The sequence below is a fragment of the Poecilia latipinna genome, unplaced genomic scaffold (genome assembly GCF_001443285.1).
Source record: "Poecilia latipinna isolate Pla-1442-1.1 unplaced genomic scaffold, P_latipinna-1.0 Scaffold237, whole genome shotgun sequence".
Classification (NCBI taxonomy): Eukaryota; Metazoa; Chordata; class Actinopteri; order Cyprinodontiformes; family Poeciliidae; genus Poecilia; species Poecilia latipinna.
The window spans coordinates 778,605-797,175 of NW_015112853.1; the positions used below are offsets into that span (position 1 = coordinate 778,605).

At 40.1% G+C, this 18,571-nt stretch overlaps 1 protein-coding gene across 11 annotated transcripts in view; it reads left to right on the forward strand.

Annotated features, from left to right (window-relative positions):
• Nucleotides 1–5,554: 5,554 nt before the first annotated feature.
• Nucleotides 5,555–18,571, forward strand: part of slit2 (slit homolog 2 (Drosophila)) — a 112,975-nt gene continuing 99,958 nt past the window's right edge. For 9 of the 11 annotated variants that reach the window (XM_015032329.1, XM_015032334.1, XM_015032330.1 and 6 more), the window contains exons 1-3: nt 5,556–6,473; nt 7,245–7,316; nt 11,884–11,955. In XM_015032329.1, coding sequence (XP_014887815.1) covers nt 6,259–6,473; nt 7,245–7,316; nt 11,884–11,955 — 359 coding nt within the window. In that variant the 5' untranslated portion in view covers nt 5,556–6,258. Of the gene's footprint in view, nt 6,474–7,244; nt 7,317–11,883; nt 11,956–18,571 lie in introns of all 11 variants that reach the window. The other 2 variants (XM_015032339.1, XM_015032340.1) reach the window with 1 other exon arrangement.

Consider the following 18,571-nt stretch of genomic DNA (forward strand, 5'->3'; position numbering starts at 1 on the left):
AATGCACAACATGTTGAACTTTGGATCGGATTGGCCACAGCAGCATAAGACTACACTGGATGCCACTCCTGATAGTACAACAAGTCCAACTTGGTACAAAAAAGGTATCCCTAATATAATGGCCGATGAGGATATATGGCAAGATAGGAGACGATATGAAACCAGCTTCAGGATTAGATTTTTTTGATCACACTGTTTCTGGTTCATTTGTTTTCAGATGACACATTAGCAGAAGGTTGTGACAGAATCTAACCAATGAAGTTACTGGGAGTTTAAAGTTTTTCAGGTTTCCTACAAAGGCGTCCTCTAATTAATTAATTTACTTTCTTCATATTTCAAAACATCGCGTCGTCTTTGTGCTGCGCGCTAAAAATGGAGCAGTGTGGTTGAAGATCTCTCCTCGTCTCAGAAATGAAAATCAAGTTTGTCAAGTTGCACCTGTCTTCATTGAGAATGCTAGCATTGTCCAACTGTCTCACTTCAGGGAATAACACATCTTTGTTCTTCCAGGGTTCATGACATTTTAATATCCTGACACAAGCAACAACAAAGCAGCAGGTGAAAAAAAAAAAAATCTTGCAAACATTTAGAATTCCTCCACCTCACTGTGTAATTAGACATCAACTATTTTCTATTAAATGATTCGGAGTGAGCTTTCAGCAGTCCAGTTGGAAAAGCTGGACCGGCCTAAATTCCCTCTTGCAAAATACAAACCTTCTAAAATAATGTATTTTTCCCACAAATGTAACGTATTACATTGTTGTAACGTAAAAACCTTGGAAAAACAAGTTCACCAAAGCCACTCAGATGAACCGTACGAGTTCAAGCTCTTAGACCAATTCATTTAAAATGTCTCTACATGTTGACTTTCAAAAGCAAAGCGATTAATTTAGCCTTAATATGACCAAAAAAATGACTTTCAATCATATAAGACTGGTGCTGCCAGAGTCACTTTGTTGTTATTGCACTCTTAACCTGTGAATATACTTTTACTCCCCAGACATCTCAGCATTTTTAGATGTCAATTTCATGCCTTCTCTGGAGGCACATGGCATTTACTGCAGTTTTTATTTTAAACAGCGGACGTCTCTGCAGATTAAAACTTGCCTGTATTTAACATTTGGTTGAATAGGAAGAACCTATAGAGAAAGTGTGTTCCTAATACAATTCTAATTTGCCATCATAAGCGCATCGAGTTGTAACAACAAAGCTGCTTCAAGCCACCTTGCTACTTTTCCTGTTTGATGATGGGCTGTTTCAAAAATCACAATGAGCTGAGTGGAGATGCCAAAATACACTCCCTACAGAAAGTCGTGTGCCTCTGTCAGGAAACGTCACTCCTGAGGACAGAAATGGCAACCATACACAATATGTTAGAGTCCCTTTGCAAAAGTATTCAAACTCAAATTATAAGTCACATTTTGTCACAGGGCCCACATCTGCAAACGTCAGTGGCTGTGTTGCTGAAGACAATCATCTCCACGGAATGATGTTGGCATTTTAAAGTTTGTCTTGAATGTTTAATTTAAAGTAAATACTGAGTTCAAAATATATACAAAAAAGAAAAATAAATAATTTGTGTTAAAATGTGGTTCAGAGTTATGGGATTAGGCTGCAGCTAACACTACAGGAGCTCAGTGATTGATGTTGCATCCCTTGAGGATATGGAAACATCACGATATGTGTGTGTGTGTCTGTGTGTGTGTGTGTGTGTGTCGGTGGGCGGGTAGGGAGTAGGCAGGTCAGATTAGGCCATGTCCTAACACATCTTGTGCCCTGAAGCCTGGTTGTTTTGTGGGAGATAAAGGTCATGCTTTGACTCCTCTGTGATCCTCTCTCTTCCTTCAACTGTGACACACCATCATCAATGACCTTCTCAATCTTTTCTATTTCAGATGCATAGCAGCGGGAGCAGAGAGGAAGGCTTCAGGAGATAGGACTAACAAGCAGTTATTTCTCATCAAGTTAATGCAATTTAACTGTGATATGCAATATTTAAAAAAAAAACTGATGGAAAAAATAACTTTAAAAAAAACTTATGAATACAGTAGTAATCTAAATGATAAGGACATCCTGATAACCTGGAGGTCAACTTTTCACCACTGGGAGCAAACAGTCGACAACTTTACAGACCTAACAGCTCGTGGGCTGTTTGCTGCTGTGCCAGTGGAAAGTTTTCAGATTTGGCACACCTGCCCTCTGGATGTTTTTCCCATTTCTCTTGGCAGAGACCTTTAAGCTCAGCCAACTTGGATCAAGATAATCAATGTCAGTATGTTCTCAGGTTTTCTCAAGCAGTGATCGGTAAGGTTCAGGCTTGAGCCGGGTCACAGTTCTCGTGAGCGGTTTTGTCATCCTGTCATATGCTTTAAGTTTGTTTCTTGTTAAAATCTCAGCCCCCTTTTTGTAGATGGGTTTACTTCTGTTCGGCACAGGAAATCCATTGCACAAGGACAACCCAGATTGGGAGAATTTTCACAAATCAGTTGAGCCATTGATGGAGAAATGGCTACAATCACTTTGGATGCACTCTTGATGTTAGATTTTAGATTGCTTTGCCAAAAAAATCTGAAAGATGCATTTTTATTCAGTATGCTTAAGTTAAAACTTTGCAAAAACCAGCTTTTTGTGCAGCTGCACCTCTGAAGGATGATTGTCCGTCAGCCTTTTTATCAGTGGACAGAAGGTTTTGTTGATTATGTTTTGGAAAATGGCGCTGGTTCTGTTAGGCTGGATGCAATGGTAGGCATCAGTTTTTAAGTTTTGCCACTGATGTATAATTGGATTCAGTTATGGATTTTGATCGACCCATTCTAACATGAATTATTGTGCCATTTCCCTGCTAAAAAGTGAACCTCTGACTCTCAAGTATTTTACACCCTGTTTTCTTGCTGGTTTCATCTATCATTCTTTCCACAACTTTCCTCCTGATCAGTCTGTTGTAATCTTTGGTCTTCGTGATGCTGTTTGGTCTCATGTGAAACCCGCACAGGGCAGCTGCATTTATACTGAGATTTAATGACACACCCTCTTAGATTTTATTTAAGAGGATCGTAAATATGGGGTCTGATTATGATTACGCACCGCACTTTTCAGATTTTATTTGTCTAACATTTAGAAAACGATTTCCTCTTTCTTCATATGCACTGCTTTGTGTTGGTCAGTTTCACAAAGTACCAGTGAAATTCTTCAAAGTTAAAATCGTCGGAAGGGGAAAAACTGGGAAAAAGTTCAAGGGGAAGAAATACTTTAAGGGCATTGTAAATAGTTCAGTGAATTTAACTTTTCATACTCTAAATGTCAGGTACCATTTGGGGAACTTCAAAGGTAACATGAATGACTTTTAAACTTTACTTAGCAACAGCCTTTGTCTGGCCAGTACGGCATGAAATTCTGATTGATAGAGTGCTGTGCTGACTTTGGTAGTTCTGCAATGTTCCTCCATCTCTATAAAGAAACACTGAATCCAGGATGTTGGTAATTTATCTTTGGCTGCTGATGACTTGGAGCTAAAACACTGAAACCAACTTGCACAGAGTAATCTTGCCCAAAATAAATAGGGAGTCTTTCTTGGACTGAGTACTGGTTCTGGATATTTGCTTTACTTTTTTAACTGACACCTTAGCATAAGTGCTAAGTCACTGGTCACTAGTTAGTAGTGACCAGTGATTATCTTTGTTCTCGTATGCTGGTTTATCTCCTTAATTATAATAAAATCAATAATTGAATTAAGTAACTAAATTCAGATAGGGGAGCTTGCGCTACCACTGTTTTTAAAAATAAAAAATTAGACATCTCCTAAAAGATAGTTTTAAGAAAATGGAAAATCTGAAGAATTTTGGTCTTAACTCCAGTTGGTCAAGGCTGAAGCCCTCAGTTAATCAGTGAAGCTAACTTCTACCCTTTTAACAGAATTACACTATCAATCATAAGAATAGGAATTTTGTGAATAATGTTTTATGAACATTTAGCTTGCATGTATTAAATCTACTTTTCAGTTTTCCAACATTTCTGCATTTGTTTTCTTAATATAATATAATATTCTAATCTTAAATGGCATGTTTTTATTAGCTGTAAGCAGAAAATATTCATAATGAACATAAATAACAGCTTCAAAACACCAATCTCTAAGTGAACAGGGTTACTGTAATAAATCACCTTTTCAATAACATTATAATTGATACAATCTGTATGTAGTTGCTCTTTTAACATCAATTCTTAGGACATCTGTTGCTTTTGCTTTCCCTTTGAGAGTTTTAATAACAGTCTTGAACTGTAGAATCTGTTCTATCTTTGCTTAGATTTAATAAAGTCTATTTTTTAAAGCTATAATTTTTTCAAGTTCATCTAATTTTGCTGCTCATACAAAGGATGGTTCAAAATAGAACATTTCGTAAATCTTGTTTTTTTGTTTTGTTTACATAGGAGAGACTAATTCTTTTATCTGAAATAACTAAACTACCCTGTGACATCCATCTGCATTATGACCATGAGTCACCCTGTTACGGTCAGCCTAATACACTGTAAAAACCAACATTACTCTATGAAAGTGTCCAAAGATGGACTACAAAGACCAGTCTCTTACATGTTTGGTGTCGGCCTGATTCAGTTGGAATAAATGGTTCATTTCCAGGCCTCTAAAGGACTTGAGAACATGTTGAGAAGGTTCACATCAGCTATGTTGGAACAAGGCAACCTGCAGGACACCTTGGCCGCCACCATCCGATCCTGACAACCAACCACATCACTCTCACATGGCTGCCAAACTCTGGCCTCCACCAGCATCCTGCAACTTTTACATGACTCTTTGCTTCAGCTCGCCTGAATGAAATAATGATGTAATCTTCCAGATTCGGTACAACTTCTCTGAATGTTAAAGATGTAATTCTGTCATATTAACTAATTTGTGTTGGTCAGGGGACGAAATGAAGTTGCTGGACACTATTTGACACACCTGTTCTACCACAACCCACCCCACCCTGTGACAACCAGCCCCATTTTGTGCAGCAACCAGTCATACATCCTAATGTCATAAATTGTGATAATTAATCCAGCACCACTTAACAGGCAGCTTCATATGTTGTGACAAACCAACCCAACACCATATCAGTAGCCTTTGACAATGGACTACCAAGTTGGTTATCCGTGATAATTTAAATTTTTTGTTACAAGTTGCATATCTACAACCCCTTTTGAGTCATGCACACATTAAGCTTAAATTAAATTAATAACTTCTTATTTAATAATGTTTCGATGGTTAACAATCACAGTAGACTGAAACGTATGTAGTCTAAATCAATGAATCGTGGACAGGTGTTGTGTTGTTTACTCCAAGTTAAATTTCAGCAACAAGCTTTTTTCTAACCAACTGAATGGTGTCAGGTGATCAGGACACTGCAGAGGGAATTAGTCTCCTTCCGAGGTCAAACTGTTGCTGTTTGACCAACAGCCTGTTTGAAACCTCCTGCTACCTTGAGGGAATACGCAGTGAGTGCGCGGGCGCGTGTGTGTATGTGAAGGAGAGAGAGAGAGGAAGAGAGAGAGAGAGAGATGCCTAAACAGACGCAGTAGCAGACGTGCCCGCTCCCGTCTGCCTGCCTTTCTCCTTCTCACACACTACAGAGAGCAGCGCTTTGACGCACCACGCATAGTTGGATTATAGTATTGCGCGCTGGTCTCTCGCCGGGTTTCTGGCACTCATTTTACTTCCAATTGACATCCCATCGGAATCAGAATATCTCCACCACTGCAGAGTTTTGAGGACGAACTTGGCGCAACCGCTGCTCTAGCGCCGGACGCGTGCTGTGAATTAATAACCAAAGACATCCTCACCTGGAGTGTGCGTTAACGGGCAAAGTGTAATTGCTCGAAAGCACCTGGATCACATTAAGGATCAAGACATTTTCCTTGTTAGGAGACACTTAACACAGATCTCGCCGCCGGAGGATTCTGGCCACCGCATGCCGGGGACATGTGGAAGTTTGCGCCGCTGTAGCGCAGCCACAGACCCGGTCCATCTCTATAACTCAGTGGGATCAAACTCCTACTTCACACGCTTTACGCACTCAGAGGACCCAAATGTAAAAAGAATAACATCGTTTTTCTTTTAGAAAACCCAAACTTGGAAAGGAAGGAGCAGAGCAAACATAAAAGAAACAGAGTGCGTTGCGTGCGGAGTTTGGTGAGCTCCTTCGAAATTCCGAGGCTTTTCTCCGTATTCTGCGGGTCTCGTATCGGCCACCCACTTCTGCCGCAGTCATGGTGGGAGCTGTGCGCTCCGTTGGCCTTGGCCGCTCCTTGGAGACTGCGCCGAGGCTTCTGCTCCTGGGGACCGTCCTCGTCCTGGTCTTGATAAGCAGAGCAGACAGTCAGCCGTGCCCGCCTCAGTGTTCCTGCACCGGGACCACGGTGGACTGTCACGGCCAAGGACTGCGCAGCGTGCCCAGGAACATACCCCGAAACACGGAAAGACTGTAAGTTTAAGGAACACTGGTCCCTGAGTAATTTACTTTTTTTTTTAAAGCATTATGATTTTTTTTTTGTAATTAACTTAAGTAGCAATTATGTAACGTGATTATCATCCTCACAGCTAGTTTTAAGATTTGGGTTTTGTTCTAACAATGCTAATATAATGATTTCATTAAGAAAAGGATGGATAATTACGCAAATGATCCCAAAACATTACCAAAACTACTCAGCGCGCTAAGCATGAAGGACCACATCTGAAAACCGCAGGGCTTTCAATATTTCAACTGTCGAGTCAAAGTACACTTAAGATCACAAGATGTGGCGGCTGATAAACATACTTTTTTCTCTCTCTCTAAAAACAGTCAGATTTATTGCTCCATGTGTTGAATGTCAGGGTAAGTCAGATCGCGGATCTGAAGTTGGGGGTGGAGGGGCTGCCGCTGTGGTCTTGCTGGTGGTTTCGCACTGTTGCACTACCAGAGCCTCCGTCGACCACGTCGGTTTGTGTGGAGACCAGCGAGTTAATCAAAAACGGATTTGGACAAGTGGGCTTTGACTTAAACGGGCCTCGTTTTACCAGGCGGAGTCCCCTGATGAAACTTGTTTGAACAGTTTCAGTGCAGCCGCACAATATTTCTGGGGAGGGGGAGGGGGGGCAGTTCTCTCCGAGACTCGCATCCCAATTAAGATCACGGGTTTGCAACAGAAAATGTATTTATATATTTATGTTTTTATGTAATCTGTTATAACTGCTTTTCTCTTTTTTTTTAATCTAGGGATCTGAATGCAAACAACCTCACTAAAATCACCAAAGGGGATTTTGCAGGACTGAGGCATCTGAGAGTCCTGTAAGTTGATTTTGCTTAAGTGTTAATGTTTATTCTTCTCTGCACAAATGTGAATAGGTAAATTATATGTTTCTTTTACGTGTTCTGTAATGATTGCTTAGGCAAAGGCTATAGTGGGTCTGGTTGCCCTACAGTCTTATGTCAGAAGTGCTGGATAAAAGGAGATAATGTGATGTTCCCCATTTTGCAAAGACAAATTTAAACGGAATCTGTTCCAGTCAACAAAGTGGAAAGACCTAAAAATCTAGAGAAAGGAAAGAAAGAGAGAAAAAGATGGGGAAACTGGGGAAAGAACAATATAGTCACAACAACGATGAAGAAATAAAAAGGGGGGGAAAAGAGAAAGAAACTTGTAATGAACCACTTGACATAGAAATTCATACCAGATGTAAGTAACAACCCAAGTAATCCACACAAAAGACAATCAACACAAAATAGCCCATGAATTGTGTTCTGGGTAATAAGTGGCATGAAACATGTTGTGGATAATAATGAAACATGAAGTGAATGCTTACTGAAATTTAATACATAGTAAAAAAAGTATTTTTTTTAATTTTTTTTTACTATGTATGTTGAAAACAAGAAGTCTTCTGTAACTATAACTAGTTACATTCAAGTTTGACCCATTCTCTCACATAAATATTAAAGGGACTGAAGTGACTCTTCTATGCACTCTGACCTTCACTCTAGCAGTTTTACATTTTTTTTGTCTGAACAAAATCTGTGTTTGAGACTATCTTGGAGAAAAAATGCTCCTTTGTTTCATCTTTAGCTTTTTATCGAGTGTCTCTGTAAATTTCTTTATTCTGCCTTCCTTCAATAATGTGAAATCACCCAGCACCAAATACAGAGAAGCAGCCCCACATCATGAGACTGATATCTGAAAACTTTAACATTTGTGTGGTGTTTTTATTGATGCTGTGCTGTGCCACTTCTTTGCCAAACACAATTTGCGGCTCCGCTAGCTTGTCCAAATGTTCTGCAGTAAACTTTAAATGAGTGGATGTGTGGAGTCTTGTGCAATGTGTGTACATATGCCTTGTTTCCATCGAGCGGTGCGGCACGGGTCGCTGTGGTTCGGTACGCTATTTTGTCTGTTTCCACTGTAAAAGTTGCTCAAAGACCCGACCCGTACCGCACCATTATTCCTGGGCCCCCTTCAGATGAAGGTCCAAAGAACAGCGGTATGTTTAGGGTGGATCTACTGGCGTCACCCAACACAGTCCATTGATCGGGGGACAGAAAAATGTTGCGAGGCATACTTGTCGATCACGTTTGTTGTCGCTGTAGTATGATGCAAAGCAAGGCATTTTGTTTTAATCCTGCCCGCCCAGTGAGAGTCCAATTGGCGATGGAAATGCTCTCGTGAACAAGCCGGAACACAAACTATAAAATATCATGCCAAACTGCATCGGCTCGTGCCACACCGCTCAGTGGAAATGAGGCTGTAGAGTATGCTAAGATTTAGTGACTAACTTATTGTCTTCTTTAAGCCTTTTTTTACTCCCTCTGTGGTACTTGGCTCTTACAAAACAGCACTGATTATGTTTTTGACTCCTCTGTGGAAAATATTTTGAAGAGCGCCAGGCTCTTTCGAAATTTAGCTTCGATGGTGACCATGAGAACCTTTAGAAATAGGCCAAAACCAGTGCGAAGTTTATGGATATCTTGGAAGAGTTTGCTGTTATGTAACAGGAGATGCTTCTTTTATGACACTTTACTAATAAAAAAAATACCTTTGAATGAATCATGAGTTAAGACTAAGCCTGCTGATATTGCTTTGCACTGACAGGGGGCAGGATTGTTCACAAAATACTCAGATTTCATTTATTTCATCCATTTTATTGGTTTTCTGTATTTTTGCACCTCATTTTCTCTGTGAGTTTAGTACTTATTCCACATACATACTGAACAAATATTGACCAATTTGCTTTGATTTGGTCAATATTTTATCAGTTGTAAACCGATAAAATATCAGTGTGGATCTCTTGGGTTCTGAGACATGGTGTGAATTTCATATCTGCAACTCCAATAGAAATATATTTTTCTTTGACACGTTCAGCTCTTGTTTTCGTCCCTGCGTGGCTTTTCTTTCACAGCCGTAAAAGTTTCAGTTGTAATTATGAATTTTTCAGCTGCTACATGTTTTTTTTTGTTTATGTTTGGATGGCATTGTGTAGATGTCACTGCATCAATATACGCTGTGTGTGGGGTGTGTGTGTGTGTGTGTGTGGGTGTGTGTGTGTGTACATGCGTGTGTGAGCAGGTCTTTATTTGCTTGTATTTTTTTGTAAATACGTACAAAAGTGGAGGTTGAGGTTGAAGTTAAAGTGAGGAGGTGGTTGCAAAGACAGAAGTAAATGATATTCACACTCACAGCTCTGATGTGCTCTCTTTTGCTCCAAACAGTCCATTACAAGGCAGATTAAACAGTTTCCTATCCCGTCCTGCATTTTGAAGCCCTGCCGCATGCAGCACTGCGTCTAGTTGTAGCGGTCGTTCCGCTGAGCACACAGACTACGCGACCAACAAAGAGCAGCTCTCTGGCACCTGTTAATGCCGTCGTGTTAATCTGCCAGTTGGAAGTGTCAGGCGGGGTTTATTTTAACCACTGGGACCCGGGGTCCATGTGCTGGAGTGATTAACACACTGGTGAGGAAATGATGGAGGGCAAGAATGGAAAGAGATAGCGGTCATTAGGTGTAACCGCGGAGAGAGGAATGCAGCTGCTGGAAGGGAAGGCTGGAGGGGAAGGAAAAGGGAAAGAGAGAGTCAAGTAAGAACAAGTTTCCAAACCTAAGATCAGACTGGGTTCAGAGTTCCCCAGCTCTGATTTGCTGCTGGGAAAGTCTGATCGCCGCTGAGCGGCGACGTGAATGGTTTTAAAGCACATTGCTGGAATTCCATTGGGATTATAACCTTAATTACCAACATTTCATCTGTGTTCGCCTTATGTGCAATATTCTTATAATTATTGATTATGCGCCTTTTTAAATTACCATCATGTCCAAGATTTTACAAATGGATAAACAATCAACACTTTTCCTTTACACTCACAAATTAAACTTATAAAGTACATGGTTTCACAATTTTTCAGAAATAAAATGTATGAAAAGTGTGTCGCAATTAATTTTTTTTCACCCCCATTGAAGCATCTTTTGATGCAGTTGCAGCAGTGAGTATTTTGGGGGTGTTCCTCTACCAGATTTGCAAATCTACAACCTGAATTTTTTGTTTATTCTTCTTTCCAGAATAAATTCGAGGTCAGGCAGAATGAATGGGGGAATGTCTGTGAATATCCGTTTTCAAGTATTACCAAAGCTTCTCCGTTTCAGAAGAGAAGATAATTGACAAGACTGGAGGTGTCCAACTTTAGTCCTCAGTGGTCCTGTTGTTTTTGACGTGTCTCTACTAAAGCAGAGTTTCTGGGTTTGAATCCCAGCCTGTGCTTACGTGGGTTCTCTCCAGACGGAGGTGACCTGCATAGGGCATTCCCGGCCCCGTTACAACTCGAGATGGACAATCGTTCCCGAAACCCCAACCCCTACTCTGCATAGACAGATAATGGGTGGTTGGATGAGATGAAATGGAAACAACCAGAATTTTGATTCAAACTAACCTACAAATCAATCTTAAGAATGACAAGTTGCTTACAAAGTTTTAAATAGATTTGACTGGCAATGTGAGTCACCAACCAACCAGTCATAAACTTGTGTGATAAAACCACAGAAACTCAAAGCCAGATTCCAGACAAAAGTAAATCTGAGCTGGAGTGAAAACAACCACAAAGATTTGTAAAATGATATGAAAAGAGAAGTTATGACTGGAAAATTGTAATAAATAGATGCAAAATAACCACAGAGTGATGTAAAAATTGTGCAGATCTTTATGATCTGAGAGCCACACATGACCACAAATTGCATTAGCATAATTAGTGGTTGTTTTGAATCTCTCGGTGTAAAATCCTCCGATATGGGTCGCGTTTATCGCCCCGTTCCTTAATCATCTTATGCTTACAGCACATTAAACGTTTGTGTCTTGTTGTTGGGCTTGGTCAGCGGCACAATCCTGCTGGAGTTTTGCTGGTGTTAGGGAATGAGTGGTCACAGCGATGTGGTTGGACAGCAAGCAAATTGGATGATGGATGAGTTTCTGTCTAACTGATGGGTTACTTTTAAAGTCGATTCTGAGGGCTTATCGACCTGTCGCTGATTGTCTTTTCTCCCTCTCTTTTGCTGCTTCAACATTCTCCGACTTTCCATCCCCTCCACACTGCTGTCTCTTTTTTTCGCACCAAATGCAACCGATCATTTCTTTCTCTTCTTCCATTCCCTCTCTTCTCTATTGTCAATCTCCTTCAATCTTTTTGTCAGTTTCTGTTCTGCCCTTTTTTTCTCTCTCTCTCTCTTAACTGCAGGTCAATATCGCCATGCCTCTCCTTCTGTTTGGTCTCTCATGCATCCATCAGCTCTGACACCCTGTGTGTCTTTTTATCAACCCATCTCTTCCCTTTTTTTAATATCCAGTCCTCACAGTCTCACACCCCCTCTTGATGTTTCTTTCACAGGCAGTTAATGGAGAACAAAATCACCACAATTGAGAGAGGAGCGTTCCAGGACCTGAAGGAGCTGGAGAGACTGTGAGTGAAGCTGTTGTCTACTTTGACCTCACTGGTTTGTCATGTTACTGAATATTTCTGGGTCATTTTCTTTACAAACATTGCCCTCGAAGTGGATGCACATACAAAAATAAGCTTCTGTATGTCAGCTGCAGTGCGCTGCTTAAACACGGTGATAAAACGGCTAAAAAATTAGATTTTACTCTCATAATTTTGTCAAAACATTTGAGCTGCAATCCTATGTTTTTCGCACATCAGTCTAACATTAATATTTTCACTCTGTGCTTTGATTCCACTCATTAATAGTTTGGCCCATTTAGATCACTGCTACAAATTGTGCAGAAAAATCTAAAAGGAAAAAGTTGTTTACCTGCTTTACAAAATTAGTGCCTTGATTTGAGCATCCTAACCCTTACTGACCAGTATTTCAGCTGCTCTCTGTTACTCTGATTCTCAAGATCTGAGCAAAGCATTATGGGAAGGTTTTGCGATACAGCCAGACAAGGTGCTGCTGCCATCAATCCTTAGATTGTTGAGAAAACAACGTTGATTTTCCATTATACAGTTTTGCAAGTCATGGACATGGAGACATACTAAGGAGTGAAAGGTTAATAGCTGCCGATTTGCTGGGTGAACCCACAACAAGTTACATTTTACAGTGTCTGGACAGTGAAAAGAAAAATGAAACTGTGTAACAATAAATAAAAAAATAAAAAAAAAGCTTACACGGGTTGCAGCTGAAAAAGTTACTAACGGTGGACCCACAACTACTTTCTCACAGATTTTGATATCAATAATTCGCACCCTGAGCCCATGTCTGGGATCAGAGCCACCCTAATGTAACGTCATTCACATACTTAACTGCAATGAAACACTTTATTTTTTCTTTTTTTTTGTTTTGCTCAATTTTTAATGTCCTTGTACTTATTAAGTACAGATGTAGTGAGAAGCTTAACTCAGCAAAATGTGTTGAGTTTTAATACTTACTTTATTACGTCTAACTGTTCTCTTGAGTCTCCAATCTAAACTTTTTATAAAAAAAAAAAAAAACATACCTGCATTCCTCTGTGCACCAAGTACTAATCAAAAGAAAGCATTTTATCGTTCTGATTGCTGTTTTGGTTAAATTCTTTGAAAGTTGTGGGGATGAAGCGAATTGTCTGTTATGATTCCTTGACTCATTTTGTCTCATGCCTTTCTTTTCTCTGCACTGCTGCTGCTCTTTGTCGAAAGAATGGGGAGCTTTATGGACCATTAGAGGGAATGTGCTAGTTTTTCACTTGCAGGCATTGCACGGCACTGCCTGGCAAAGCAGTTCTAGGAATTTCTGCACAGAGTAGCGGACAAGAAGGAAACATTTTAACCGCGTATGGCCTGCATTCAACAGAGAAATCTGACTGAAAATCCATGATATAAGGCGGCGGTACGAGCCGGTAAATGTCTTCTCTCATGCATCCATATGCAATAGAAGCTCAACGCACATGTTCATTTAAACAGCAACGCTACATCTTCCCAGTGACATGTTGTCATACAACATGGCTGTCCTGTCATAGTGCTGTAATGCAGTGCTTGTAGATTGGCATGTTCACAAACACAAAGATGGAGTCAGTCATCAATACCCCCCCACAGATGCCAGACAAAGGCACGTCTCTGGAGTCTGGAGTCCGGGGGTCAATTCAAAGGCCTCTGTCGTCTCGAGGGCCGGAGGGGGCGAGAGGGAACCTGCTGGGCACCGCTACCCAGAGTAGAAGACCCTAAGCTGGGCTGATGGATCCACACTGACTGCCCCCCACAGGGGTGGAAAACAGTTCCCATTCTCATCCTTTTCTGAAACTGGCTCTGGAGGGCCAGGCAGTGCGGGGCTGGGTCAGGTGTGGGCCTGTTGTCTCGGGGGGGTGGAGAGGGGAGACGAGGGTTAGACTGGGGTGGGGGGGAGAGAGGCAGACATGTCACAACACACTCATGCACACATATAAACACATGCATGTGCGTATGCATACACTCACAGAGAGGCACTCGCTTACGCAAGGCTGCTCTGTCAGTACTGGTTTTATCTTGGTTTTTGGGGGGCCCCAAAAACCCTCTAACGCTTCCGCTCGCCTGTCATTCATTCTTTAACCTCTCCTCATGTTTTTGCACCGTTGTCAACCATCTGGGTTTCTCCTTCTATTGTTCTGTTTATGTAGGAATGTCACAAATTCCTATCTCAAACCCCCGAGGTTATAAAATGGGAAAGATCAGGAGCTCCTGATCCTGACATCTTTCATTTGCATGTTAAAGGATTAAAGCATCACCTCTGTTTGAATTTGGAGAGACTAAAGATGTTAAGAGTCCGAGTGCTCTGAAAAGAGAACGGCAATTAAAGGTAGTGAGACGATGAGGATGGCAGCTGAGAAAAAACCTTTTTAAAGTTACCTGTAATTGACAAATGTTATTAAAGAAATGTTTTAGAGTAAATGCCAGCAAATATTCAGGTTAAAAAAAAAGAGGAAATTTGGGAGCAGGAATTAGACAGTGGACAAACTTTGTGCTTGTTTTATACAAGCCTGAAAAAAACAGAATTGCAACTAGATGGTGGATTTCAGAGAAACGGCCTGGATTACTGCTAAATGATTAGCTGTAAAGTTGTTTGAATAATTACATCCTTTTCACTATGTCTGCTTTTAATGAGCAGGGAACCTTGAAATCTCCCACACAATAAGGACCATTAGGTCCAAAAGGCACACTCAGGTTACACAGACATAGTTTAATGTTAAAATTTCCTTTACACCATTTTTATTCTTTAAAGACCTTCTAATGAGAACCCATAAAAACTGTTGGAGAGGCCAGAATTTCTTAGGCTTAATGGAGTCTAGAGTGTACACAGTAATGCCCCTTCCCCACCGATTGCTGCACACCATCATTCAGGTGTCAGAAATAACACACAGCGTTCTCTCTTCTGAAATTACAGTAGTGTTGTGTGGATAACTTTTTAAAGTAGATAATATGTGCTTACTTTTTTTTGCACATTTTGCCCATGTAGCTGTACACACACCAATTACAGGAAGAGCCCTTCAGTGATGTTGGATTTTTTGGCTGATAGCAAAGGAATTTGCCAGTCAGGTGATAAGATGAGGTTTCAGCATATCTGTGTTTTCAGGCAAAGATTTTATCTCACCTGAACTTTAAATTAGGAGATTGTGAGATAGGATGGAGTAAGTGTTTGTCAGATAATGGATCTTTGTTCATTTTAGAAGTTACAGATGTGAACCAACAGTAAACACTCTTGGAACAGATGTAAAACCAGATCAGACAGTTAGGTTAAAGTGGTTCTGGGTGAAGTCACTGAACTATCCGCAAAAGTTTGCACGCGTCTGTCTGCGTTAAATATTCTTTACGAGCTTTAAAGCTTCAACAGCACTTTCAGGGTCATACATGATGGTTGAGGTTGTTTTTTTTTTTTTTCTCCCCACCTAGAATCTTGAGTTGAGCTGCTCAACTTTCATGTGTCTGCGTATTTACGACTTCATTTGCATCTCCATGCTTCGGCACACCGTTGTGGCGCCCTGTATATGCCTGAGAGAGAATGGGTGTGTTTACTGTGCGGTTACTGGCCTCCCAGCATCTGTTTATGACTGTGAGGATTATCGCCACGCTGCAGTGTGACATTAACTCATTGGAGTCACTCTCACACCTCAGACCCACTGGCCACTCCGTCTTCATTCACTTTCAGCCAGACTTTGACAAGTGACAAATGAGCATGGAAGTGGCTGTTTACTGCATCTGCATGCACACGCCCAGAGAAGACAAAGATGCATTCTTTCAGGTTGAGAAACAAAGAGGCTCAGCTTGGCGCGGGCAGCGCAAAACAACGCGGAATGAAAATCCCGGAGGTATCCGGTGTTGGCTGAGCTTTGTACGTTCAAATAAACATTAAGTGACTAAAACCGAAAGCATTTCTTAAATGAATGCATCTACTTAGCTGTGAACAAGGAAAAGGAAGTGATTCATCTGAGCAAATAGTTGTTACATGTCATCTGTTGCGCAACATTTTTCCCAAAAAATATGTTGAAATACGAGTGAAATTTAAGTGCCAACATTATTTGTGGACACTTTAATTGTTATAGAAAAATAATTTTACAGATAATTTAGTGGAAGTTCACTGTTAAAAAAAACTTGTTAAAGTTCAGCCTACAGGATTAATAGCTCACATTCCTAGCTAGATTCATGCTTCTAATATAAAGTAGTTCTTCTTTATTGATCTGTTTTTGATTAAAGAAAATTCTAAAAATGCGTATATTAAAATGTTACATGACAGAGATAATCCCAGTTATGTGAACCAGACCTTTAAGAGCCATAGATGAGAAATATTTAAATTATTTGTACAATGCTTTGTTTTTTAATTTTGTCATAGTTATTAAAGGAGGTTAATATTTGTTCAGGCCAGTTTTATTGTGAAATTTTATTTTGAAAAGCCTACTTCCTGTTGAGCTTTATATTATATTAGAACAAAACACTGACGGGAGGAGGATTGCATAGACACGGAGCAATACAGTTTTTGACCGAGTATGACGTGCATTTTTTGGAGCAAAAGCAAAAGGAAATGTATAGCTGATTTTTATATCATCATTTTTGTATTTGCAATTTTTATAGATAAAGAATTTTTTGTTAAATTCACAGTTTTGCGCGCGTCATCACATTTACACCTTAGCATCGTGAGGGGTTTTGCGGATGGTTGCATTGAAAGGCAACAGATTCCCATTTCCACTCATGACTGTTTGGAAGAGCTTAGACAGAGGTTTGTTTGAATGAACTTTAATTCTGAAATCCAGAAATGTTAAAAATACGTTTGATGTCGTATTTTTAGTGCCTAGTATTGTGTTTTTAGGTCAGGATAGAGGAAACCTATGATACGAGTGGATCCAGATTATGCAAAAACACTGAATGGTCTCATCCATACACAAACAAATGCTTCACTTAATACAACATCTGTTTATCATTGGTTATATAAACACGCCTATAACAAAATTATCAGAAAGTAAAGCAATGGTCTGAAGGTACATTCCAGGCTTTATAAATCCAATATGTGAAGGAGGAAATGCAACATGATTTCTGCTCTCCAGCTGCTGGCAAACTAGTTGCTCACTTCTATCTTTGTGACAAAAACTTTTATTAGCTTTCTAAGCAAGTTCTAGAAATACATTGGTTGTTGCTACCCTGAGAGGTAATTAAAATTGTGCTTCATTTTACTGAAAACGGATTGAATGCGTTCCCACAAGGGAGAGTGTGAGAGATAAACTGTGAAAGGAAATTATTTGTATTTAGGGGTCGAAAAATGTATTACAACACATTACATAGAAATAACAAAAGAATTGACATAAACTGCAATAATTAATAAATGCAAAAAAAAAAAAAAAGTCCCCACTAAAAAACCTTTGGTGGAGTTACTTGATGTAAATGTATCATTTCATTCCTGTTCCATTCTGCATTGTGAGATTTTTGATACTTTGCATTATTGAATACTCATTCAGATAAAAGGCAGCTTACTAAAGAGGAAACTATCAATAATTAAATTTAAGAATTCATGACCTCAGGGAAGTTTTTGTGAGGAGGAGAAAGCAAATTTGTAAAGTTTGGTTAATCTAATATATATATTTTTTTTACTATATACTGCAAAAATAACAGATCGATACTTCATCAGATCAATAAACTCATCGAGCCCCCCCGAGATTCAGCAAATAAGACAAGATTTGATTTCTGTGTTTTTACTTCATTATCTGGTTCTCCAAGTCTGACAGCACTGTGAGACTATTTTAAGAGGATGAGCTCATACCACCTTTCTGGCATCGCCACTCCAGCACACACCCTCCCAGGGGGATGTCTAGCCCACTAACGGGCTCTGATGGCCGAGCAGGAGCTGCAGAGGGGAGTGGGCCTCTCTCTCTCTGGGACCATGTGGAGCTCTTAGCTGCGAGAGCGAGCCTTAACGGAAGATTGGTGAATAATTTAGAAACATCATTTCTGCTGGCCGTTAAATATTTAAGCAGCCTCTGATGTAACTGTGGAACATGAATGTCGGTGCGTGTGCGCGAGCGTCTTTTGCACGTCTGTGCGCTCTGGGGTGGAAGACGGATGCAGAGAGGGTGATGTTATTTAAGGAGAGTCCAGCTCGGCATATTTGGAAGTAAAAAGAGGTGAAACGCAGAGGTTAGAAGAGGAAAAAGTCGATGAGAGGAGAAATGACAGATCTTCAAATTCTTGAATAGAGTCGGTGTTTTGTTGTATCAATTTGGAGAGTTTTTTTAATATAAATACAGTGACTTACACAAGTATTTGAACTTGTTTGTATGTTTCTGATTCTTATAAATCTGAAAAGTGTGGCATGCATTTGTACCCTCCATCCCAGAATTAATTTGTAGTTACAGCTGCAGTCTTCTATGGTATGTCTCTACCAGCTTTAAATGTAATTTAAATATGAGCTGCACTTTGATTAGGCCGTTTTGACTCATGAATATGCATGCTTTGGTCTAAATAATGCCAGCGTAGCTCTTGCTGTTGGGCGACGTCGTTGTTTTCAGCCTCTAACAGGTTTTCTTTCAACTTTAACTCATTCTTGTTTTTCTCGTATTTACTCTCCTCACTTCATTTGTGTCCAGTA